General features: G+C 42.5%; 1 protein-coding gene across 2 annotated transcripts in view; it reads right to left on the reverse strand.

Moving 5' to 3' along the window:
• LOC110525992 (whirlin) overlaps positions 1 to 26809 on the reverse strand; it is a 101852-nt gene that overhangs the window by 18483 nt on the left and 56560 nt on the right. For both annotated transcript variants that reach the window (XM_090237962.1, XM_090237961.1), the window contains exons 3-6: positions 26471 to 26596; positions 15243 to 15469; positions 4497 to 4533; positions 170 to 352 (exon numbers count right to left, since the gene is read on the reverse strand). In XM_090237962.1, coding sequence (XP_090094088.1) covers positions 170 to 352; positions 4497 to 4533; positions 15243 to 15469; positions 26471 to 26596 — 573 coding nt within the window. The remainder of the gene's footprint in view (positions 1 to 169; positions 353 to 4496; positions 4534 to 15242; positions 15470 to 26470; positions 26597 to 26809) is intronic.

Consider the following 26809-nt stretch of genomic DNA (forward strand, 5'->3'; position numbering starts at 1 on the left):
AATTTATTGGGACAGCGTTTAACTTTCGAGCACAAGGTTTTCATTGTCTCCTTTGACAAATGGAACTGGAGAGAGGACAGGAGGAAGAATGGTGGACAGTTCGGGTGACCTATAGGGTGCCATTTGGGATGCTAGCCCAGATGTGCTGTCTCAGCAGGCGTTACAGTACCTTGGCGTGGGTGTTGAAGAGTTCAAACAGGGCCATAGCCAGGGGTTCCAGACCGATGTGTCCGTCCTGGTACTCCTGCAGGTAGTAAACCATGGTCTGCCTCTCTGGGTCTGTCAGCAGCAGAAAGGCCTGCTCCTCCAGAGACACCTGGGAACCTGGGGGCCACACACCTCGACACACTGACTGTATCGAGAGAGGGAGAGGAGAGAGAGCGAGAGAGAGAGAGAGAACAAGAGGGAGGGAGAGAGAGAGAGAAAGAGAGAGCGAGAGAAAGAAAGACAGACAGGCAGAGAGTGGGAGGAGAAAGACAGAAGAAGAGAGAGAGAAACAATGAATGTGCACTCTTGGAATTAAGGGTTTGGTTAGGGTACAGTATTGTTAACGAAAGGTACAAAGGACATACCTTGCTTAGAGTGTACCTCTACAGTGACAAGCTTTTGTGCCCCTTTAAGAAAAATCTCAACCTTTATTTCTGAGCGCGTACAGAGTCTGCTGTACAGCATATCTCCTTTGCTCTCAGTCATCCCACACACAGCAACAGCACAACAACAAGCGTTTCTCAAGCTCTAACAATATAAACCACTTCAAAGTCATCAGTGTTAGGGTGAGACCAATAACTGTATCATTGTTATTCAGCTGCAGCTTGAAATGACCATTCCAGCTTTAAATAGACCGGAACATAGAATATTGAGTACCTAGCCATTGATGGATCTTAAATACCATTCATGGTTAAACGATGGCACTCAAAATGATGCAGTTCCACTCATTCTAAAAAATGGGTGCCTGGATGAGAGCTGTGAGAGCGTGTATGTGGAGAGGACGTCTAACACAGATGGTTATGTTTGGACATCTCAGATGATATACCGCAGCACACCTTTTTGAGGACACAAAATGTTTGAGGTTATAGACGCCTGGGAATGTGAAGCAGATTGTCAAGAGGAGCACCAGGAGGATGAATATGTTGCGGGCCCAGAGAGTAAAGAGAAAAATGACAGAGACAGTTAGCAGGTCAGGAGCAAAGCATTGACTCTTGTTCCGATTAATTACTAAGGGGATTTGTCAGTCACGCGGGGCTCCTGTCCTGCGCTGTGCTGCCCTCACTTCTCCACCAGCAACATACTTAGCTCAGACCAGAGAAATTCCCAAATGGAAGCCTATTCCCTATGTAGTGTGCTACTTTTGGCCAGAGGCTCTGGTCAAAAGTAATGCACAATAAAGAGAACAAGGTGCCATTTGGGAATCAATGAAGACATTAGTTTCTCCCCAAGGTGACCCTACAAGGGTTTACCCCGGTAGCATTCCAAGTAACACAACCCTGTGGAGTTTACGTGAGCTTCCATATTCTGCAGTGAAATCCATACAATGGAAGAGCAGTCACTTTTATGGTTACGTATCGGGTTTGAGATACAGTTGAAGGTCTACAAAGGTGTAAAGGAGAGTTGATGATGTGAACAGAGCATGACTAAGGACAGGGAAAACTGTGGAGAAAACACTTTCAGCATAATCAATCACAGAAAGTGTGATCAAGCACAGTATAGCTCTTTCGAGTCACCTCGGTCTCTGTCTTGGCCTCTGTCTCTCGGTTTATCTCTTTCTTTCTCTCACTCTCTCACCATTGAGCTCCATTGTGAACAGAAAGCCAACATACAAATGTGCTTAGAATGCTTACAATTGGATCTACATCAAAGGACCTTGCTAAAATTAAACAGCTATTCATCAGGAATGAGTCCAAACTGGGTGCCTCTGGTGGTCTGCAACTAATGAGATTTGTAATTGGAGATTGGTGGTGAGAGCATGTTGATTTAATACAGGTCAGAGTATCATTTTAACAGCCGCAAGCCAGACTGACTGAATGCATTAGGGATATGAGGATGTGTCCTATGGGCTCTGGTCAAAGGTAGTGCACTATTTAGGGAATAGGGTGCAATTTAGGAAACAAGCCAAATAAAAGACATCCCCTCTTTGGAAACAAAGCTGCAACCATCGCAAGATTAGATGACACATTTAGGAACTGGTAGATGTGAATGTGTTGGTCTAGGTCAGAAGGAGGAAAGACAGAGCTTTTGTTTGCGTACCTGTATCATTTCACAGCAAGTGAATGTGTTTTTCTAAAGCTGGTTGTTGTGAGTTAGGTAGCATTGATATTGGTCATGAGTCCTCACTTCTCAGCAGGCGGCACCATAAGGTGTTCTCCTGCTGTTTTGACTGTGAGAGAATGGTATCTGTGTGTGTGTGACTGTGAGATTGGTTCCAGGGCCATTAACCTCTCTCTGGCTGCCAGAACTCACCATAGACACTGAAAATCACACACACACGCACACAGGCACACACACACACACACACGTGTCTATATTGTGTGTGAAACCATTGGTGGTGCCATTGCGCTCCTTTGTGTCTCAACGTGTTTATGATGATTGAGTGTGTGTGTGGTGTGTGTGGCACACATGCGTGTTTGCTCAACCATGTATCTGTGTATGCATGCATGCTCGTGTGTATGATTGAGTGTCTAGGCTGTCTGTCATTGTATCCTGCCTCTCATCACCCCCATGGGACCACTCTGCAAGCCTCCCCAGGAGAGGTACACAGCACTCTACTCACAGCAGTAGAAGGTAAACCATAATACAAATGAAAGATTCAGAACCTAGAATTGCTCAACCATCAAGTTGATATTTCTCTCACCAGACTCAGGGCACTCTGCACACTCACAGTGGCTGTGAGAAGAGACTATTCCCAAACTGGAGAACATGAGGAGAACCTCAGGGTCTCCAAAGAAATGGATCAACTCTCTCTACATATCTCAGCTGATAAACACACTGCTTGCCCTAATAGTCATACTACTGTAAACTGTAATTCTACTTCATCTGTTGCATTGCATTTCTCTGTATTAAACTTTATAGATAGCGAATGCTCACGAGTAGCGTGAGGTTTTAGGGACAACAACAGTGACGCGTCATGGCTGAATACGGAATACAGCATTTCCTCCATGAGATTAGCTCAGTGTTCCCCTTTAATTAAAGATGACTAACAAAGGACTCTTCCCTCGCTTTTCTCTTTTATTGACGAGACCTGACTTTGAGTCGCCATGGTGATGGCGTCTTGTCAGGTGGCTGTCACTGTCCCTTGACAGGATCGATCAAAATGTCCAACTAAGGATGAGGTCATGGATGTTAGGAATGAAGTGAGGATGAAATTCAGCAACTCTTGGAGGACAGTGGATAAAAATGCTTCTTTATTGTTAAAACCACCACGTTTTGGCCTGTGAAGAAGGCCTGAACATGGAGAGTTGTTGAATTTCCTCTTCACTTCAGTGCCTCTCTTGCTAGGAAATAGAGAGAAAGAGAGAGAGAGAGAGGGAGCAAGAACAAGAGAGCGAGCGAGAGAAAGAGAGCGAGAGAAAGAAAGAGAGATAGAAGAGAAAAGCAGGGGTGAGCTACTCTTAACTGTAAAACACAATATGTACATACAGTACCTAACCCGTGATGGTTTGTTAAAGTCCCATAACTTGAGTCACTGCTCTTCATGGTCAGATACCATCTGCAGTATTGATTTTCCAATCGAACTAGCCGCAAAGTGCCTCTCTTTCTTCTCTTCCAGTAAATCCTACTGTTTTCTATGTTTTCTGCATTTGCTACTAAATTGCATCCCATATAGCACCCTATTCCCTACATAGACCACTACGTTTGACCAGAGCCCATAGGGATCTAGTACACTATATAGGGAATAGGGTGCCATTTTGGGCCATAGCCCTGGTCTTACTTTAAGTACTCCCACTTTGAGCTATAGCTATTCGTACCTTAATGGTACTGTAAGATTTAGTGTGCATCCCAAATGGGACCCTATACTTTTGAGCAGGGCCCAGAGGCACTTTGCGGCTAGTTCAATTTCGAAAATCCATATTGCAGATTGTATCCGACCCTGAAGTGCTGTGACTCAAGTTATGGGACTTTAACAAACCATCACGGGTAGCCCTGGTAGCCCACTATATAGTAATAGTCTGCCATTTGGGACACACACACTGTGTAGTTCATGTATGATGTGCTCAGCTGTCTGTGAGGTTAAAGGTACTAGAATATTAAGATTTAATCTGAAGATAGTGAACTGTCAGTCTAAAAGGCCTTAAGTGTGGCCAAATCTGGTGACCCCTCAATTAAGAGACCTATTATAAATGTGTGTATGCGATGTCCATGTGTTCTTCACTTCTGATGTCATTCATTTGGGGTGGAGGAAAAAGAACTCGGATATTATACGTTTATTTATCAATGACGATATAGTAGCATCAAGTAGTATAGGAGTATATACTGTAAGTATGTAGTAGAATTTGACTTACCTTTCCTAATACAGGTGTAGCCCGCGCTGAAGATGGCCTGCAGCAAAAAACAGTAGAATATTAAAGATGCTCACATTATGAACCACTGACAGAAAACCCATTTTACAATAGCACATATAACAACCAAGCACAAATGACTTTGAAATATGTAATATGATGTGAAAACAACAGCCCGGAGAAAACTGGCAGCAGTGCTCCCTGTGCCTCAGCAAAAAGGAAGCCAACAGATGCATCCCAAATTGGCACACTATTCTCTACATACAGTGGTTCCTCAATTAAAAGTTGCGTGCGTAGACCAAATCACTTTTCAAATACACTTTCAGAATTCCATACAGGCAAGACGTTTTGATTGAGGAGATTCTAATGAATCTATTTTTGGCAAATAACTCTCAGAATTGTTTCCAAAAACGTTTTCCCACGTGAGTACTGGTAGCATTAGCCATCGGGAAAAATATCCTTTCTATTTTATTCTGTTATATTTCATTTTATTGTTACTGTAAAATGTGTGTGTGTTGATTATGGTAGGACAGGGGAATATTACACTGAACAAAAATATAAACGCAAAATGTAAAGTGTTGGTGCCATGTATCATGAGCTGAAATAAACTATCCCAGAAATGTTCCATAGGCGCAAAGCTATTATTTCTCTAAGATTTTGTGCACAAATTTGTTTACATCCCTGTTGGTGAGCATTTCTCCTTCGCCTAGATAATCCATCCACCTGACAGGTGTGGCACATCAAGAAGCTGATTAGACAGTATGATTATTACACAGGTCTACCGTGTGCTTGGGACAATAAACGGACACTCTAAAATGTGTCACACAATACAATGTCACAGATGTCTCAAGTTTTGAGTGAGCATGCAATTGGCAGGAATGTCCACCAGTACTGTTGCCAGAGAATTTAATGTTCATTACTCTACCATAAGCTACCTCCAATTTTATTTTAGAGAATTTGGCTGACAACATGTATGCCATTGTGTGGGCGAGAGGTTTGCTGATGTCAACGTTGTGAACAAAGTTCCCCATGGTGGCGACGGGGTTATAATATGGGCAGGCATAAGCTACGGACAACAAACACAAATGCATTTTATCAATGGAAATTTGAATGCACAGAGATACCATGATGAGATCCTGAGGCCCACTGTGAGGCCCATTTTTGTAAGGTATCTGTGACCAACAGTTGCATATCTGTACTCCCAGTCATGTGAAATCCATAGATTACGGCCTAATTAATTTATTTCAACTGACTGAATTCCTAAAATTAACTGTAACTCAGTAAAATCTTCACATTTGTTGCCTGTTATATTTTAGTTCAATATATAATCCTTATACAGTGTACAAAACATTGGGAACACTTTCAAAAGAGCCTCAATTCATCGGGGCATGGCCTCTACAAGGTGTCGAAAGCATTCCACAGGGATGCTGGCCAATGTTGACTCCAATACTTCCTACAGTTGTGACGTTGGCTGGATGTTCTTTGGGTGGTGGGCCATACTTGTTCCCTGTGTTGGGTAGGTTACTTTCTAAATGTATTCCGTTACAGGTACTAGTTACCTGTCCAAAATTGTAATCAGTAACTGAACTTTTGGATTACCCAAACTCAGTAACGTAATCTGATTACATTCAGTTACTTAAAGATTACTTTCCCTTTAAAAGGCATTAGAATAACACAAAAATCAATGTTAAAGGATGTTAAATCTTCTAACCCATCACTTTCTACTACATAGAATAATACAATTAAATTATATCTTTACATTAATATATATAATTGAAACTCCAAAAATGGATGTAGCAACTACAGATCGCACCTTTAAGTCTATCAAAAGTGTGAGAGCATTGTTTTTATCAGCATGAATTAGATTGAGCAATAAAAGCCCCACTTTTATTCCATTGGCTGGGATACCCACTATGTATATGTTGCAAGAGTGCATTTTTCACAGGCTGTCGACTGGTTTCAAAAACAATGATTTAAAGGCAGTTTAAACTTCTTGAATTCATCCATTATTGGGTTCAAATACTGGTCTCTGACTTGTGGTCAGACTCACTCAGGTGGAACCACCTTAAATGTTAGCCTTTTTTCAATGCTAATATATATGAATGTCATTGAAAGAAACAGAAGTGTCAAGGATTTTTTTTCGGAAACATCCTTTCTGAATTTAAAAGTAATCCTCGATGCAGTCATCTAGTTTTTCTAAAGTATCTGTAATCTGATTACAATATTTTTTTCTGGTAACATAACAAATTATAGTTACCGATCGGTTTTTCCCCAACCCGTTTTTCCCCAACATACATGGGAAACTGTTGAGTGTGAAAAACCCAGCAGCGTTGCTGTTCTTGACACACTCAAACCAGTGCACCTGGCACCTACCATACCACATCCAAAGGCACTTAAATCTTTTGTCTTACCCGTTCACCATCTGAATGGCACACATACACAATCCATGTCTCATACACAATCCATGTCTCAAGGCTTAAAAATCCTTCTTTAACCTGTATCCTCACTTTCACCTACACAGATTGAAGTAGATTTAACAGGTGACATCAATAAGGGATCCTAGCTTTCACCTGGATTCACCTGGTCAGTCTATGTCATGGAAAGAGCAGGTGTCCTTAATGTCTTGTACACTCAGTGTATATCAGAGTGATCCGCCGTTGATACATTTTAGTAAAGCTGGTGGTTAAATGCTGACATCTAGCACACCTAGCTAAGCTACTTTGTACAAACAACAGTCAATTACATTGTTACAAATCAAATCAAATTTGAATTTGTCACATGCGCCGAATACAACAGGTAGACCTTACAGTGAAATGCTTACTTACAAGCACTTAACCAACAATGCAGTTAAGAAAAAAAGTGATAAGAAAATATTTACTAAAATAAACTGAAGTAAAAATATTTTTTTTTTAAACAATTACATAAAAAATAAAAATAAATAAAAAATTAAGGAACAACAATAAAGTAACAGTGGGCGAGGCTATATACAGGGGGTAGCGGTACAGAGTCAATGTGCGGGGGTACCGGATAGTTGAGGTTATTGAGGTACATGTAGGTAGAGGTAAAGTGACTACACATGGATAATAAACAAAGTAGCAGCAGTGTAAAAATGGGGGGACCTAGAATTGGTGCTCTGGTACCGCTTGCACGTGTGGTAGCAGAGAGAACAGTCTCTGACTAGGGTGGCTGGAGTCTTTAGCAATTGTTTGACACCCGCCTGGTATAGAGGTCCTGGATGGCAGGAAGCTTGGCCCCAGTGATGTACTGGGCCGTATGCACTGCCCTCTGTAGTGCCTTGTGGTCAGAGGCTGAGCAGTTGCTATACCCGCCAGTGATGCAACCATCATGCTCTCGATGATGCAGCTGTAGAACTTTGAGGATCTGAGGACCCATTCCAAATCTTTTCAGTCTCCTGAGGGGGAATAGGCGCTGTCATACCCTCTTTACGACTTTCTTGGTGTGCTTGGACCATGTTAGTTTGTTGGTGATGTGGACACCAAGGAACTTGAAGCTCTCAACCTGCTCCACTACAGAATGGGGTTGGGCTCGGTCCTCCTTTTTCCGTAGTCCACAATCATCTCCTTTGTCTTGATCATGTTGAGGGAGAGGTTGTTATCCTGGCATCACATTGTCAGGTCTCTGACCTCCTCCCTATAGGCTGTCTCATCATTGTAGGTGATCAGGCCAACCACTGTTCTGTCCTCTGCAAACGTAATGATGGTGTTGGAGTCGTGCTTGGCCATGCAGTCATGGGTGAACAGGGAGTACAGGAGGGGACTGAGCACACACCCTTGAGGGGCCCCCGTGTTGAGGATCAGCGTGGCAGATCTTTACCACACCGGCCGGCCCGTCAAGAATTCAGACGTTACAGTTGTAGAGGAAGGTTTTTAGTCCCAGGGTCCTTAGCTTAGTGATGATCTTTGAGGACACTATGGTGTTGAACGCTGAGCTGTAGACAATGAATAGCATTCTCACGTAGGTGTTCCGTTTGTCCCGGTGGGAAAGGGGCGGTATGCAAATTGGAGTGGGTCTAGGGTTTCTGGGATAATGGTGTTGATGTGAGCCTTTCAAAGCACTTCATGGCTACAGACGTGAGTGCTACCGGTCGGTAGTCAAGGTTACCTTGGTGTTCTTGGGCACAGGGACTGTGGTGGTCTGCTTGAAACATGTTGGTATGACAGACTCGGTCAGGGACACGTTGAAAATGTCAGTGAAGATATATGCCAGTTGGTCAGCGCATGCTCGAAGTACACATCCTGGTAATCCGTCTGAAAGTTGACCTGTTTAAAGATCTTACTCACGGCTTCGGAGAGCGTGATCACACAGTCGTCCAGAACAGCTGATGCTCTCATGCATGCTTCAGTGTTGCTTGCCTCGAAGCGAGCATAGAAGTTATTTAGCTCATCTGGTAGGCTTGTCACTGGGCAGCTCGCAGCTGTGCTTCTTTTTGTAGACGGTAATAGTTTGCAAGCCCTGCCACATCCGACGAGCATCGGAAGCCGTTGTAGTTTGATTCAATCTTTTTCCTGTATTGACACTTTGCCTGTTTGATTGTTCATCCATGGCTTCTGATTGGGGTATGTACTTTGGTAGACCAGGGGGTTTGGTCAAGACGTTTACACAGATCAGACAGAGTAGGATAAACTCGGTTTCAAGGGTGTTTATTTAAATAATAAATAAAAAAGAAAAGGATAGGTCTCCCCTTTGAGACCCTCTCCGGGATACCGTCTTCTGGGCCCCGGGTCTTGCTGTATCCTGTCGGGATCGCAACTGCACTCACTCCTGTTCCCTCTGTAACCGTCCCCAACTATACGAGAGTCCTTTCTTCCCCCACTCTCCCTTGTGTGCTGCCCTTCTGGCAGCTTTAAGGGCCGTGCACAGCTGGTGAGCAATCAGCCCTTGATTCCTCACCAGCTCCCAATCAGCCCCATTTAGTCCCGGCCGGAGAGCTGTCGAGACCTGGCACGTCCAGCAGATGGAGCCATCGCCTGGTGATGTATACTCCGTCTGTCACCAGGCCTCGACGAGTCTCTCCCTGGTGGCTGACCTGCTGTACGCCACAGTATGTATGGTCACTGTCGGGATGACGTCATCGATACATTTATTGATGAAGCCAGTGACTGATGTGGTGTACTCCTCAATGCCATCGGAAGAATCCCGGAACATATTCCAGTCTGTGCTAGCAAAACAGTCCTGTAGCTTAGCATCTGCGTCATCTGACCACTTCCCTAGTGAGTCAGTTGTAGGGAGCTGCGCTGCTGCGCATAATTTTCTATTAAGAGCGGTCCATGATCTCTGTAAAAAGCATGAAGTAATTATTTTGCCTATTGGCCTGCTCCAGATCAGCCATGTGAATCCATTTGCAAATGAGAAAATAAATGGGGGCAAATTAATAATGAAGCATTACCATCGAATTTAACCAGAGGGCCCCTTCCATGTTGAGAAATAGCCTCACACACATGCATCTTGGTTGTGTGTTCTGGCTTGTGTTTGGGAGGGAGGTAGAGGGAGGGAAAGAGAGGGGCTCATTTCTCCCATTCTGAGGACCGGAACGAAAGCATAATCAGCGTTCTAACTGCCCCTTGTGGCGGTTTGGCGCAATGGCTAGGGCTGTTGCGGTGACTGCATTACCGCCACACCGGTGATCACGAGTCACAAAGGCAGTCAAATTCCGGTAAATAGGCTTCTCCAAGCTCTGATGCTGCTGATGGTTATTAGTAGCCTACCAAACTTGCTAACTGCCTGTTACTCAGCACTCTTTTGTCCCTCTAGTCACTGACATCAATGTAAATATAATCGAAAATCTAATCAAACACGTCATGAGAGCCCATGAGCAAATGTTGCGCAACATTTCTATAGGCTATGCAATTGTGCGAGAAAACCTAGTGATGGCCTCATCGGCTTTCTATAGAGTAGGCCTATTATATTTATTTCTCAACTTTAATAATATTAAGCACATTGTTTATCTTTACAACAGGAGTATAGCCTTCCTGGCTGGCATGAAAATGAACCACATGAAAATCGTCTTCCATTTGCTATTTAAGTGCATACAGTTGAAGTCGGAAGTTTACATACACTTAGGTTGGAGTCATTAAAACTTGTTTTTCAACCACTCCACACATTTCTTGTTAACAAACTACAGTTTTGGCAAGTCGGGTTAGGACATCTACTTTGTGCATGACACGTCATTTTCCCAACAATTGTTGACAGACAGATTATTTCACTTATAATTCATTGTATCACAATTCCTGTGGGTCAGAAGTTTACATACTGTGCCTTTAAACAGCTTGGAAAATTCCAGAAAATTATGTCATGTGTTTAGAAGCTTCTGATAGGCTAATTGACATCATTTGAGTCAATTGGAGGTGTACCTGTGGATGTATTTTAAGGCCCACCTTCAAACTCAGAACCTCTTTGCTTGACATCATGGGTAAATCAAAAGAAATCAGCCAAGACCTCCACAAGTCTGGTTCATCCTTGGGAGCAATTTCCAAACGCCTGAAGGTACCACGTTCATCTGTACAAACAATAGTACGCAAGAATAAACACCATGGGAACACGCAGCTGTCATACCGCTCAGGAAGGATTGGTACGGAAGGAGCGGTTCTGTCTCCTAGGGATGAACGTAATTTGGTGCAAAAAGTGCAAATCAATCCCAGAACAACAGTAAAGGACCTTGTGAACTTGCTGGAGGAAACAGGTACAAAATTCTCTCATAGGCCTATATATTTTGATAAGGTTTGTAATCACTACTAAAGAGTGCTTCTTAAAATTAAGCACATTAATCTGCTTTACAAGGGGTTCAGAGCGTAACTGGCATACATAAGCAGGGCTTGAGTTTCAAGTGTGGGGAAGATAATTTTCACCATAAAAATGCGCCTTAATAATAAATGCATTACATGCATAATTGCATTCACGGTCATTTTTGATAGTGTTTTCACAGCCTACTGCCATGTGCGCATTGCTGCACTTATAATGTGAAGAAATACCCTAATAGTTTATCAACATTTTAAGCTAAACGTTCTGATCTGTTGCATCAGCTACGTATTAATTTGGGATCTATTGCACCCCACAACTGTCCCAGACTATGTTTGGAATATTTATTTCTTGCACACAATAGGTCTACTTTTGTACTATGGGGGATAGTGGATTGACATAAGCTAGTGGTTTTGCTGTTCGTTGGGCCTTCTCATCTTGTTGGCTGACAAAAAGTAAATGTGGACAGTTCTTCCAATATCTTTAATATGCACCTCGGAATTGGACAAGGACATGCTCAATTGCGTCCCCAATGTGTCTGTCTTCACCTGTAGCCTGTGAGACAGACCCGATCATGTGATTGAGAGCCATGTGAGTGGGAGAGGCGCTTCGGATTGCACAGCAATCAGGGAGAAGGGCACAACGCAGCACTCTGGGCCACAAAAGGCACGGATCTTTTTAGGTTGCATTACGGCCACAAAGGAGATGCCGCCGTGAAATTCGAGGCATTATTAAGTGCTTGTCAAATTGGGAATGAGAGACGATTGAAGTGTGTACAGCCTGAGCAAAAAACAAAGCAGAGCTCGTGCCTTTTCAAGTGACTTTTTTCAAATCATCATTAGTCTCATCATGCAGCCTTACAATGTATTAAAAACAAAAACATATAGCCCAACGTTTGTGGAACAACTAAAGTTACATTAATAACTCTAAATTAAGGATAGGAGTTTGTAATTCTTTGTTAACTACTCAACACAGCATAGCCGCATGTGCACACTCCATCAAATCATTTGGAGAAAATGATTCAATTGCACTCATCATCCTATAAAATAATATAAAATAATGCCACGGATTTCTAAGCAAATCTTAGAATTAGCCCACAGCCATTTGGCATTGCCTCATCAGGACCTAACATAAGGACAAGGATATTATTTTCCTCTGACATAGACTACATTTTATTCATATCATGCTTCTTCAGACCTGTCTAAAATAAATAGTGGATTTATTGGGAAGGTGTTATATGAAGAGAAATTATCAAGAGAAAATATAGATAAAATGTAATGTTGCTCATCGGCCATTGGACATAAACATTACACAACAAGTTGGAAATTCAACAATGAGTGGTTTGGAAGGAATCAGTGGCTGCCTGCAAGCACTGCAAAGCAATCACTAGTCTGCTGGGTTTAAGGGTCTCTTTTCCAAGCTTAAAAGGATAAATATTAAACATTGGCCATGCTGTCAATCGAGCATGACTTCTAGAAAGAGGCCCGAGTTCCTGACTTGGAATCTCGGAACTGGAAAATCTCAGACTTCAGTGAGTTCAAGATAACTGGGAACTCTGAGAAAAAAACGAGCTCCGATTGGGAAAATATGTTTTGAATGGTCAGCCAATTCAGAATTCCAAGTCAGGAACTCGGGCCTCTTTCTAGAGCTCACTGACATCATGATTAGAGCTCACTGACATCATGAATCAACCTTGTTTTTTCAGAGTTCTCAGTTGTCTTGAAAAAAATCCAGAGAATGCCAGACTTTGACGACTGCCGCGCCACCTTCCTGTAAAAGTGAACACAACACAACAAGTCCAAAAATGTCTTGTATGCTGCTGCATAAATTATGTAATATGACAGGGAGATATGTATACTGTAGCTAAAAAAGTAATACTAAATGTGTATTGTTAAGTAAGCTGTTAGCTGTTGGTGGTGCATATGTAGCCTATAGCCTGTTTTAGATAAATATCATTGAATATTGTAAGAGCGTTCACTGTCTGCTTATATGCCCCCTTTATTAATCCTACGTTTCTGACTTGGTGTACAGGGAAAATACTGTAACAACGGCCTATGTTCTGAATTCTGTCTTGGTACATTTCAAAAGTCCACAACAAATAGTTATACTGACTACGTCCGTCCTAGCTCGCTCATTAATGTCTTAATCAAAATTACGGATTGCCTCCTGTCCGCTCGTCGTCCCCTTATGCCATAGTTTGTACATCTCAATTGTCAGTAGAAACCACATGTGATTAAGCAAGTCAGCCATGTTTCTTTTAAAGGTAGTAAATGAGCCTGAGTTAACTGTTTTGCTGCCAGACAAGGCTTCACTAATAGCCAGGTGTAGCAGTGGTAAGGATTCATTCCATGGTGCTGAAAAGAAAGCTCTGTTGGGACAGCTTTATGTAGGCCCTAACAGTTTGTGGGCAACGTTTGTCACCGTTATAGTGCAACTAATGTATTGTTTAGTGTTGTGGCTTAGCTGGCATGCATCTTAAGCATTTTTTTTTGCCCCCACCAATATTTCCATGGTAAAATCGCCACTGCACACACAAGTATACACCCACACTAAAGTGCCATAGGTTTTCCTGATAACCTTGAACAGTGAATGTCATTACAACAGTCAAGGACAGTATTCAGGAGAGAGCAGAGCAGACATTCAGACAGCTGCAGCTCAAGGTTCAGCCAATAACACACACTACACTGAAGCAGAACTTAGTGCACTCGAACCCACCACAGCAATGTGTAGGCTATGCAGTTTCTTTGTTGACTAACTACTGCCCTCGCAAACACACACTTCTTACTCTGGAAATAATCGCTGGTGTCATTTGCCCATGGGAAAAGAAGCTACTGGCCTGGTCAAGCAAATTGGCTGCTGCACTCACGTTTCGTTTCACGGATACGTAAAGTGAAACAGCATGTGAGTTATTGCCAGATTAGCCTGGTTCCACCAGGCTAAGCAGCTGACGCAATGCGGTTCGATTGAATTGTGCCATAAGACCGAGTAGGCTCTTTGGTTAGTAATTAAACAGAAAGTGCTGGAAGGAGGATATCACTAATAATGAGATGCCAAATATATGGACGTGAAGGACTAAAAGCCACCTTGCTTGATTTCTAAAGGAGCTGAGGGGAAATGCATACTTCCTAGGGTTCTCAAACAGCCTGCCTCCATTAGAGCTGGTGACAGAGAGCTGAGGAAAGGAGGGAGACAGGCAGCTCGCTGTGGGACTGAGCACCATATCACACGTCACAGTCAAACCCCAACAATGAAGTGGATGTATTCTGCCTCACATTACTCACTCACTAGCATGACAAAAGCCCTGCCACTGACAGTGGTAGGATAAATAAATACATTGGTCAGAGACTGAATGGTAATTTCATTATGCTACCTTGCTACGTGATAATTCAATGAAATTCTTCAATGGGGGCTGTCTTAAAGAAAACAAATATTAAATTATGTTGCTAATCTTAATGTCAACCGGTTGAATTTAATTGATTTCACCCAACAGAATGACAGCATCCCAAATGGAATCCTATTCCCTATATAGTGTACTGGTAGTGCACTAAATAGGGAATAGGGTGCCATGCAGACAAAGTATTTTTCCATCAATGCCCTAGACATTCTTTCTTCTCAAATAAGAAATGACTGACAATGCAAATATCATTCAATGTTTGAAGCATGAAACATCCTACATCCCTCTTAAGGGAATGTTGGAGCCACTGTTCATTGTACATTCCAAGAATGTTTGGTTTAAAGGGAATTTAAAATAAACAGAGAAAAGAGCTTACACTCACTACTAGTTGCAGTTAGAACTGTGACCTTCAACATGACTTTTTCGCTGAAAACAAAAATGTCATAGAACTCTCATAGGAAGCATCTCAAATGGCCCATAGGGTTCTGGTCAAAAGTAGAGTACTCTATTGGGAATTGGGGTGCCATTTTGGATACACCCAGAGAATTCACAAAGAGATTGCCCTTTTGACAATGTTGTGCCTGTTTGTGCTAAATCACCGTGTAGTAGCTGGGCTGGCGGTGCTCTCTGCTATGGGCGGTGGGCTGGGAGGGCTAGGGCTGCTGATCCATTTGGTCTGGTCCACCACGGTGCGGGCATGGGGCAGGCGGCCAACGTCTCTCACCCTAACCAGCAGGTGGCGACACGTCTTCAGGATCCTCACCGCCTCATCATGGGGGATGGCCACGAAGCTCCGCCCATTCACCTCCAGCAGCTGGTCGCCCACCTGAACCCACAGAGAAGAGAGGTTATACTTGTAGATATACACTGAGTATACCAAACATTAGATGCACCTTCCTTATATTGAGTTGCACCTTTCCTTTTGTCTTCAGATTAGCCTCAATTTGTCTGGGCATGGACTCTACCATGTGCTGAAAGCGTTCCACAAAGATGCTGGCCCAAACTGACTGAAATCCTTCCCACAGTTGTTTTAAGATGGCTGAAAGCCCTTTGGGTGGTGGACAATTCTTGATACACACAGGAAACTGCCCAGCACAAAACAACCCAGCAGCGTTGCAATACACAATCCTTGTCTGAATTGTCATAGGGCTTAAAAATCTTTTTTTTTTAGTCTGTCTCCTCCCCTTCATCTTCACTGACTGAAGTGGATTTAACAAGTGACATCAATAAGGGATCACAGGCAGAGCCCCACCTCTTTTGAGCCACACCTGTTTAGCCAAATGTTATTTTGGCATTTATACGTGTCACATATCCGTTTTCAAACAATGTAAAAAAAAAATAATAATTGCTAAGATAATAATGCCGCATACAAACATGGTCTCTTATTTTGCTTTCTTAAGGCAGCTCCAAAATGCAGGTGTTTCTGTCAGGGCCCGGTTACGAACCCGGGTCTCCGGAGTGAGAAACAGTCACTTAACCTACTGAGCCACGAATAGTCGGCAGAACCCAGAAGATGAGGCAGACACAGCAGTACTTGAGATGGTGTATTTAATGAAGTAAAAAGAGAAGTCCTTCAGGAAAACATGTAACTCCACAACCTCTAAAGGAATTCCACAAGAACAAAGGTAATCCAAGACAAAAAGGTAAATCCACAAGGTGGTAGGTATAGCATAAAAAGCCTCAAAAGATACTCAAAAATAAATAAACAAGAACAAAAAAAAGAATTCCACAAGAGAGTCCACCGGGATCAACAAGAGTTCACAGAATACTAGGGCTGGGTGCTAACATACAAACACAGAGCAAAGAACTGAGGAAAACTAAGGGTTTAAATACAATCAGGGGAAACGAGGCACAGGTGCAAATAATAATGGGGATCAAGGGAAAACAAAAGGTCAAAAAGCACAATGGGGGCATCTAGTGACCAAAAACCGGAACAACCCTGGCCAAATCCTGACAGTTTCAGCCTAGCTCAGTGATTTCTGTGGTGGAGGGGCAGCCAGCGGAAAATACAGTGTAGGGGTTGGTAATGTTTTCTAGTTGCATCATGATTGGGCGGCAGGGTAGCCTAGTGGCTAGAGCGTTGGACTAGTAACCGAAAGGTTTCATGTTCAAATCCCCGAGCTGACAAGGTACAAATCTGTCATTCTGCCCCTGAACAGGCACCCACTGTTCCTAGGCCGTCATTGAAAATAAGAATTTGTTCTTAACTGGCATAGTTAAATAAAGGTAAATTAATTGGCTCAGTGTTCTGTCACTCATGGGGACACTACGTCACCTCAACATTTACAGAGAGAGCTCAAAAATTCAAGCCCCTTGGGTAATGCCATAGATTTACATTAGAAGTGTCCATCCAAGAAGGCTCAATGTCATTGGCTACAGATCAAATCACATTATATCTACTGTATGCTTTGATTGGACTGATGTGAGGCCACATCTATTCATAAAGCCATGTTCTAGCAGACCATAACAACCAATGCTTATTATCTTCCAACCTATTCATTTTTCAAAACACAGTGATTTACAATCAATAAGCCTCTTTGTTTTATTTCCTTCCATATTCTTCCTGTTTGAGAAGCAGTTTAGCTTTGATTTGAGCTTAATAGTTATTAGGGAGTGAAAGTTATACACAGAGAAAATTGGACCTCTATGAAATTAAAATGCATGGCCCTCCCTTCAGCAAAATATATTTGACCTAAACCCTCCCTGAAAGCGTGAAAAAGCAAAACAATTGACCCTCCCCTATACCCAAAATAATAATTAAAATAAAGTGAATAGCAGAGAACATGTCTACCGTTTACCCTCACTTCTTGGACAGACCAGAGATTTAGATATGCAGTTTTAAAAACGGTTCTTAATCCTGTCAGCATTACATAGCAAATCAGGAATTTTGATAGCGCTCAGAGCTGCCGGCCAGAAGGTTGTGGGTGGCCAAGAGCAGGGATGGAAATATCTCCTTTATAGTTAAAGCATTGCATGATTGATTTAGAAATATAAACATTTCATGCAATTCTACGTCATTTTACATATTAGCAGATTTTTTTTTTAATACCACAAAAATTACCGAAATTACAGACTAATGGACAGAGTGATAGGCCTATGTGTTCATCTTATCATTATTTATCCAATGCCAAATCAGTGTGTCTTCTTTGTAAGGAAACTGTCCCAGTTGGCAAATAATAATAACCTGAGATGTCATTAGGAATCTGAGCATGGTACTTTCAAAAGCTAGGCCTACCTTTCCCATTCTATCGATTCCTTGGATCATTTCATGTTTTCATGTGTACCTGAGTTATTGACGTTCAATCAGGCAAAAAATCCTGCCGGTATTACGGAGCACCGTGATAAAGTCACTCTCACTACAGTCGTGGACAAAAGTTTTGAGAATGACACAAATGTTCATTTTCACAAAGTTTGCTTTTCAGTGTCTTTAGATATTTTTGTCAGATGTTACTATGGAATATTGAAGTGTAATCACAAGCATTTCATAAGTGTCAAAGACTTTTATTGACAATTACATGAAGTTGATGCAAAGAGTCAACATTTGCAGTCTTGACCTGCAATTCGCCCTGGCATGCTGTCAATTAACTTCTGGGCCACATCCTGACTGATGGTAGCCCATTCTTGCATAATAAATGATTGGAGTTTGTCAGAATTTGTGGGTTTTTGTTTGTCCACCCACCTCTTGAGTTGTCAATGGGATTAAGGTCTGAGGAGTATTCTGGCCATGGACCCAAAATATCGATGTTTTGTTCCACGTAGTTATCACTTTTTCCTTATGGCAAGGTGCTCCATCATGCTGGAAACCCCACACATGAATGGTCTCAGGATGCTTTACTGTTGGCATGACACAGGACTGATGGTAGCGCTCACCTTGTCTTCTCCGGACAAGCTTTTTTCCGGATGCCCCAAACAATCGGAAAGGGGATTCATCAGGGAAAATGACTTTACCCCAGTCCTCAGCAGTCCAATCCCTGTACCTTTTGCAGAATATCAGTCTGTCTCTGATGTTTTTCCTGGAGAGAAGTGGTTTCTTTGCTGCCCTTCTTGACACCAGGCCATCCTCCAAAAGTCTTCGCCTCACTGTGCGTGCAGATGCACTCACACCTGCCTGCTGCCATTCCTGAGCAAGCTCTGTACTGGTGGTGCCCCGATCCCGCAGCTGAATCAACTTTAGGAGATGGTCCTGGCGCTTGCTGGAATTTCTTGGGAGCTGTCACGTCCTGACCTTAGTTCCTTTTTTATGTCTCTATTTAGTTTGGTCAGGGCGTGAGTTGGGGTGGGCATTCTATGTTTTGTGACAGAGTGATCTCCAGCCTTGTCCTCATCACTCACACCTGTGTTAACAAGAGAATCACTGACATGATGTCAGTTGGTCCTTTTGTGGCAGGGCTGAAATGCAGTGGAAATGTTTTTTGGGGATTCAGTTCATTTGCATGGCAAAGAGGGACTTTGCAATTAATTGCAATTCATCTGATCACTCTTCATAACATTCTGGAGTATATGCAAATTGCCATCATACAAACTGAGGCAGCAGACTTCTGAAAATTCATATTTGTGTCATTCTCAAAACTTTTGGCCACGACTGTACACTAGAAGTTGATAGGATTACAGACGTTTAGACCGTGAAAAACATCTATCATACATGTCTGATTTCAATATTGGCCGATGTCATAACTCGGGAGGATTTATTTTCTCGAATGAGCCATTGATCATATTTTTTTGATATTCCTACCTCGAGGGTCTATCACATTTTCCTATTTGTCTGCATCTTTAAGCTAGCGCGCATTGCCTGTTGAATTTGCTAGAGATATTATAGAAAGGAGATAGGAACACAATGAACGAACGTCCCACAAGCAGACTGTCAACCAATCGCGGTCACGTTGTCATGCTGCGTAACGCGGTTGCTAATCACGCAATCCCTTCTCAAAGTCAGTGTATATTTTTTTCCTTGATAGTACCTAATGTCACGATTTAAACACTAAAATATTTGTAATGTTGTACTTTTTGTTGACGAAATTCTGCAAATGTTGGGTTTTTGAGCTAGCCCCCAAAAGACTCCCATTCACTCCTTGAAGGACAGCACTCCTTGTCCCTGAATCGCCCTGAAATCACCACGCGTTCCATTTCCATAGCATGGATCTCCGTTTCCCATCTCCTCAAAACTACAGTGTGTCTGCCGTTGTGAATATTAGAATACACTCTGTGAAGCACATGTATCTGCAAGTTCAATATGGTGAGTTTGCAGACTCCTAAATTGATCGTGCAGTTTGCTTCTGGTGATTCTAAAGCCAACTAGGTACATTACATTCTGATATTGTATTTTGTATTGTTGTTTAACTACGTTTGCTAGCTAGTTACTCATCTCCTGAACTGCCACCATAGCCCCACGTAGCACAGCCATTGGTTAAGCAGCACACAAAAACGTTTTCAATCAGAAACAGCAGAGCAGGCCAGGGCTCAGGGTTAGAATATCCATTGCTGTGTTAATTTTTAAAAAATCTACATTTATTTAACTAGGCAAGTCAGTTAAGAACAAATTATTTTACAATAATGGCCAAACCCTCCCCTAACCCAATCACAGCCAGTTGTGATACAGCCAAGGATTGAACCAGGGTCTGTAGTGACACCTCTAGCACTGAGATGCAATGCCTTAGACCGCTGCGCCACTCGGGAGCCCTCAAAATGCAGCCTAGTTTTGGCATAGGTTGACCAGGTAAATCCAGGTGAAAGCTATGAACCCTCATTGATGTCACTTGTTAAATCCACTTCCATCAGTGTAGTTGAAGGGGAGGAGACATGTTAAAGAAGGATTTTTAAGCCTTGAGACAATTGAGACATGGCTTTTGTATGTGTGCCATTCAGAGGGTGAATGGGCAAGACAAAACGTTTAAGTGCCTTTGAATGAGGTATGGTAGTAGGTACCAGGCACACTGGTTTGTGTCACGCTCAACAGTTTCCCATGTGTATCAAGAATAGTCCACCACCCAAAGGACATCCAGCCAACTTGACATAACTGTGGGAAGCATTGGAACCAACACGGGCCAGCATCCTTGTGGAAAGCTTTCGACACCTAGAGTCCATGTGGAGTCCATGCCCCGATGAATTGAGGCTGTTCTGAGGGCAAAATTACATGACCCTCCCCTGGACCATGTAAAGAAATACTAAACCCTCCCCTTGACTGAAATTGAAAAAACATGACCCTCCCCCATTTTCCTCCAGGTACCCATTTTTTTCCCATTTATATCTGTCCCTTAGTAAGGAAAACATGATCTACAGGGGGATACAAAAGGCGTCTTTGCTATCAATATGTAACATGATTAGTATCTAATAGAAATATAATTCACAATGAAATAACTTCTACATAGACTGAAGTGTATCAATGTTGTTTTTCCATTTCTCAAGTCTTATACTCGTCTTCTCAGAGCATCAGAATGTTAGTCTAAAGGCCTGGGGTGGTCTAGCTCTCTCCCCCTACCTCATAATCTCTATCCTATCCATTAAACATAAAAAAAAGAAAGGACTGCCCACTCCTTAAAAAATAACAAGTTAGTCTAGAGTGAAATAAAAGACAACAGAAAATCTGAGAAACACAGGAGAAGCTGAGGATGTATAGTGGCATTACGGGACCTCTTCAAATGGCCAATTCTCTTTCCACAAGAGGAAGTAAAGGAAGAAATTAGTTATTGACTTCTCCCCTCCTCTCCCTCCCTCCCTCCTAACACTAATGCATTTACAGTATAAGCAGTGGAAGAATCAGCTTGAGTGAACTTCCATTACTCATTGAAGAGGAGGGAGGGAGGGAAAGAGATGGGAGGGGGGGGGGGGTCTGATTTACATCGCCCAGCCAGGGCATCTGAGGTGCAGCCACTGAACGGGAGAGTTTTACTATAGTGCACTATAAAGGGAATAGGGTACCATTTGGGACTCACTCAAAATCCATGTCCCTCAGCCCCCTGCCTCTGTAATGCTTACTCTGTGGCAGTATGGGACCCCTCCAGCGTACTGTAACTCAGCTGCTCAAAGTCGATAGATTGAACCGTCATTTCCAACTGCCGTTTCATTGATCATCCGAGATGAAGCGTGAAATAAAATGGTTATGAGTCAGACGAGACTGAGAGGAGCAATTGTCCATACACAATGTTCTTGTCCTTTCTCAGAGAGAGAGAGAGAGAGAGAGAGAAGGGGGGTAGAGAGAGAGAAGAAAAAAACTAAGGAAGAGAGGCTAAGGACAATTTCCTATTTTGGGTGGCCGAGACAGTTGTCTTGATAGTTTATCTCCAGGTCGCCTGAGAGAGAGGGGCTATTACGGACACGGTACAGCAAATGGACAATCTCTCCCAAACACACTAAATGTTGTTTTTCAGAGGGTTGCCAGCCAAAGAGACAAGACACTGGCACCTATCTGTGGATGAGAAGTGGCAGAGGCTATTTCCAAAATGGCAGCCTGTGAAATGTTCCAGCTATACAGGCCCTTGTCAATGTTTTATTGTGATCTCAAGCTGTATGCAAAGGTTGAACACGTCTATTTGAATTGCATACACCAGGGTTGCGAGATAAAATGTGTGCTTGGTTCATAGACCCGGGGTTGTTCTCTAATAAGAAACTACATGCATATGTTTTGGCACTGATTAACTGTTGAAGCTCTTTGGAAATAGGTTTGTTGATGTCTTAAGAAAAATTCTCAATAAGATTCTTCCATTTTGCCCTCTCCTCATGCTCTTTGGTTACAATCAAAAATTCGACATGTCTTTTCAAGAAAAGCAAATAATCTTAGCAGTTTCAACAGCTGTGGAGAAAAAAAAAGCATTCTCAAAAGTTGGTTTGAACTGAATATTGTATTGTGTAAAGTTTGGGTATTAATGTTCAATGCCTAACAAACTTCATGGAGTTAGTGTTGAGATACTAACCACCTTGTCCAAGGCCATCATGTACACCCAGAAGATGATCTAGGATATTTCACTTTAAGATATTTGGCTGCTATTATAGGCTATATTTTTATGTTTGGTTTTTATATCTACTGTATGTGTACCTATAGGTAACGCCAAAATAACAGAAACACCAACATAAAGTGTCTAAATAGGTTAACCTGGTAAACTCTGACCCCCCTGGTGGCATTTTCTAAACAACGCATAATATTGTATACTACCCTCATAAAGTACATTTCGGATTTCAAAACTATACATCCTACAAACCCATGCTAAGTAAAGTACTGATAGACAGGTAACAACTGTGGGATGCTGATAAAGGTGTCAGAAACAACTACAGAGCCTGAGATAAAACAGGCCCTGAAATGTATTTGTATTTTTTATTGTCCCCATTTAAGGAATAAGAGATTTGTAAGTTTAGGTTGAGATCAAATATGTCACCAAAAAGATTTTCAAAAAAATTAAGAAAAACAATGAAAATATTTTTTCTTAAATAAATAATGGTTCCAAGTGGCACCCCATCCCCATAGGGCTCTGTTCAAAAGTAGGGGGGGAAAGTATAGTGTGCCAGGGTGCTGGCCTGTTAAAATAAAATAAAAGCCAGGGCTGTAGGCTGGATAAGACAGCGTCCGATCCCCTGGGGGAGTGACACTAATTAAATCCCACGTCATTGAACACAGATGGGACAGGCACACGATCATCTGTCACATCGCCCATTAGACAACAGCTGTATCCAGACTGGCTTGATAGAGGCCCTCGTTATGGGGCTGACACCTGGCTGACGGACGGTGTCTTATTGCTCCTCAGTGACAGGATGACTAATAAGATCCATTTAGATGAGTTTAGTTTATCCACTGTCAGAGGAGAGAAAAGAAGAGGAGGCATTTTGTTTCTCATAGCTTCTGTCAAATAACTTCAGAAAAGGCCTTGAATCCAAAGAGCAACATTGAATTAGCCTCATGAAATCAGCCAGAACTTGATAGCTCACATTCTGTTTCACTGCTTGACCAGGCTAACATTGAATGTCCCTGTTCTCAAACATATTTTTTTTACTCCATAATTCACAGGGCTATACATAACTTCATCCATATATAAACAGGTTGTATAGAACATTAACATCGCCACAATAATGTCTGCAATCACGTACAGCCTTTGTGGTAAGTAATCATTCATACACCTGGCGATGATGCAGGTGCAAACTGCATACTAAAAAGAAACAGTAGTTTGATATCTAGCTGTTTCCCATTGATATCTGCCAGAGGTAGCAGACAGACAGGCCTCAGGTCAGTGTTTAACAGGCTGAAGTAAGAGAGAGGTAGAGGGGAAGAAAGCGGACATAAGAGAGGGAAAGGAGAATAGAGAGTATGAGAGAGGGAGGGGAGGTAAATGGGGGTAGGCGAGACAGACAGAGACGGCCTCCCGAGGAGAACAGACAGCCTCTTTACTTTCCTACTGCTCCTCCTCTAATGGCAATATCACTCACTCTGCCAGACTGCCATGGATGTAGACCCACAACACAACTCCGACAGAGCATTACACTGGGAAACAGTCTAGTTCTTATGGATCTCTGAATACACTGTGGAGTACAATTACCAAAACTGAGGCAGAATATATAATTTTTTTTAAATCAAAATATCTGAGAGGCTTGTAGTAGAATAGAGAAAGAAAAATAACCTGTAACTTTTCCAAAATGAACAGGTTCTCCAGAAATCCCAGTTGGAAGATTCCGGGAATCAGGAGGGAATAACCAGGGAATCTGGAATCTTCCAACCACGATTTCTGGAAAACCTTTAGTCCATGCAGGTTGTCATCCCAGTGGCTAGAGTACCATCAGCCCCACAGAACTAGAATGAGTAGAACAGGTCTCCTAGAACAGGTTAATGGGTGAACTGATGGCCATTTTGAGTGCTGGCATGAGTTTACCAGTTAAATTGCCATAGTCAGAGATTTTTATTCCCATTCTAGTTATGCTATTTATATGATTGGCCGCAGAGCCCTAACACTCAGCTGATAGCGTGCCTGGCCTCTGTCCCTGCCTCCCCCTGCCACAGTCAGCTAGAAAACACAAGGCAGCACAGTGCTTTCTGTCAAAGAAATGCTGCCAAAATGTCAAGCGCCTGTTATTTAATCAAGAGTCCAGGCTTGGATTTAGTGTGGCTTTCTGAGCTTTTTTTATAGTCCTCTTTATGGAAGAAGATTTTTTCCAAAGAGGGAGATGGACATGTTGGAACTGGGCTGACAGAGGGGATGCAGTGAGAAACAGAGACAGATGTGTGCCAGATATCTTCCCAAGCCCAGCCATGCCATAATGCTATGATGCCAGTCATACTGTTTACAGGCACACTGATCTATGCAGTGGCAAGAAAAAGTATGTGAACCATTTGGAATTACCTGGACTTCTATATAAATTGGTCATAAAATGTAAAACAATAGACAAACACAGTCTGCTTAAAGTAATAACACACAAACAATTACACGTTTTCATGTCTTTATTTAACACACCGTGTAAACATTCACAGTGCAGGGTGGGAAAAGTATGTGAACCCTTGGATTTAATAACTGGTTGACCCTCCTTTGGCAGCAATAACCTCAACCAAACATTTGGTCAGGAGGAATATTGGACCATTCCGCTTTACAAAACTGTTTCAGTTCAGCAATATTCTTGGGATGTCTGGTGTGAACCGCTCTCTTGATGTCATGCCACAGCATCTCAATCGGGTTGAGGTCAGGACTCTGACTGGGCCACTCCAGAAGGCGTATTTTCTTCTGTTGAAGCCATTCTGTAGTTGATTTACCTCTGTGTTTTGGGTCGTTGTCCTGTTGCATCACCCAACTTCTGTTGAGTTTCAATTGGCAAACAGATAGCCTTACATTCTCCTGCAAAATGTCTTGATAAACTTGGGAAATCATTTTTCCGTCGATGATAGCAAGCTGTCCAGGCCCTGAGGCAGCAAAGCAGTTCCAAACCATGATGCTCCCTTCACCATACTTTACATTTGGGATGAGGTTTGATGTTGGTGTGCTGTGCTGTGCCTTTTTTTCTCCAAACATAGAGTTGTGTGTTCCTTCCAAACAACTCAACTTTAGTTTCATCTGTCCACAGAATATTTTGCCAGTAGCGCTGTGGAACATCCAGATGCTCAGACGTGCAACTTCAGACGTGCAGCAATGTTTTTTTTTTGGATAGCAGTGGCTTCTTCTGTGGTGTCACACTCCCATGAACACCATTCTGGTTTAGTGTTTTAGGTATCGTAGACTCGTCAACAGAGATGTTAGCATCTTCCAGAGATTTCTGTAAGTCTTTAGCTGACACTCTAGGATTCTTCTTAACCTCATTGAGCATTCTGCCCTGTGCTCTTGCAGTCATCTTTGCAGGACGGCCACTCCTAGGGAGAGTAGCAAAAGTGCTGAACTTTCTCCATTTATAGACAATTTATCTTATGGACTGATGAACATCAAGGCTTTTAGAGATACTTTTGTAACCCTTTCCAGCTTTATGCAAGGAAACAATTCTTAATCTTGTGTCTTCTGAGATCCCTTTTGTTCGAGGCATGGTTCACATCAGGCAATGCTTCTTGTGAATAGTAAACTCACATTTTGTGAGTGTTTTTTATAGGGCAGGGCAGCTCTAACCAACATCTTCATATTCCTGCCTCAGAAATCTGACCTGAAAACACAGCAGACTGAAGTTGAAAATAGAGTGCAATGAACTATGTTTTGTACATAGAATCGATGTCTTTAGTCGAGTAAAAAGCGGCTGCCATGTTTCGAATCAGCAACACAGACCATAGCAGACACTTTCCCCCACTGCTTGGCTGCGTCAGAACCTCGCATTGTGTTTTATTCCCTTTGGTGGGGTGAAACAATTTCCATAGGATGTGTATGGTAATGTCTGTAAATACCTTGAGTCCACCGTGGTCTGCGGCTGAGCCTGGGTCCACTCCAGTAATGTATATGCCCAGGCCGTACTCTGCCCCTCCTCTGATCATCAGGCCCAGAGAGAGACCATCGTTCAAGTTTAGGGTGATCTGCAGGGATACACAGACAGAGGGGACAGGGATCAGTGGTCGTGTTCATAAAGTGTGCAGATCTAGGATCAGGTCTTCCCTGTCTATATAATCTTATTCATTATGATCTAAATGTCACGACTTCCGCCGAAGTCGGTCCCTCTCCTTGCTTGGGCGGTGTTCGGGGGTCGACGTTACCGGTCTTCTAGCCATTGTCGATCCACTTTTCATTTT

Source organism: Oncorhynchus mykiss, chromosome 6 (genome assembly GCF_057628025.1).
Source record: "Oncorhynchus mykiss isolate SJ-2025 chromosome 6, ASM5762802v1, whole genome shotgun sequence".
Taxonomy (NCBI): Eukaryota; Metazoa; Chordata; class Actinopteri; order Salmoniformes; family Salmonidae; genus Oncorhynchus; species Oncorhynchus mykiss.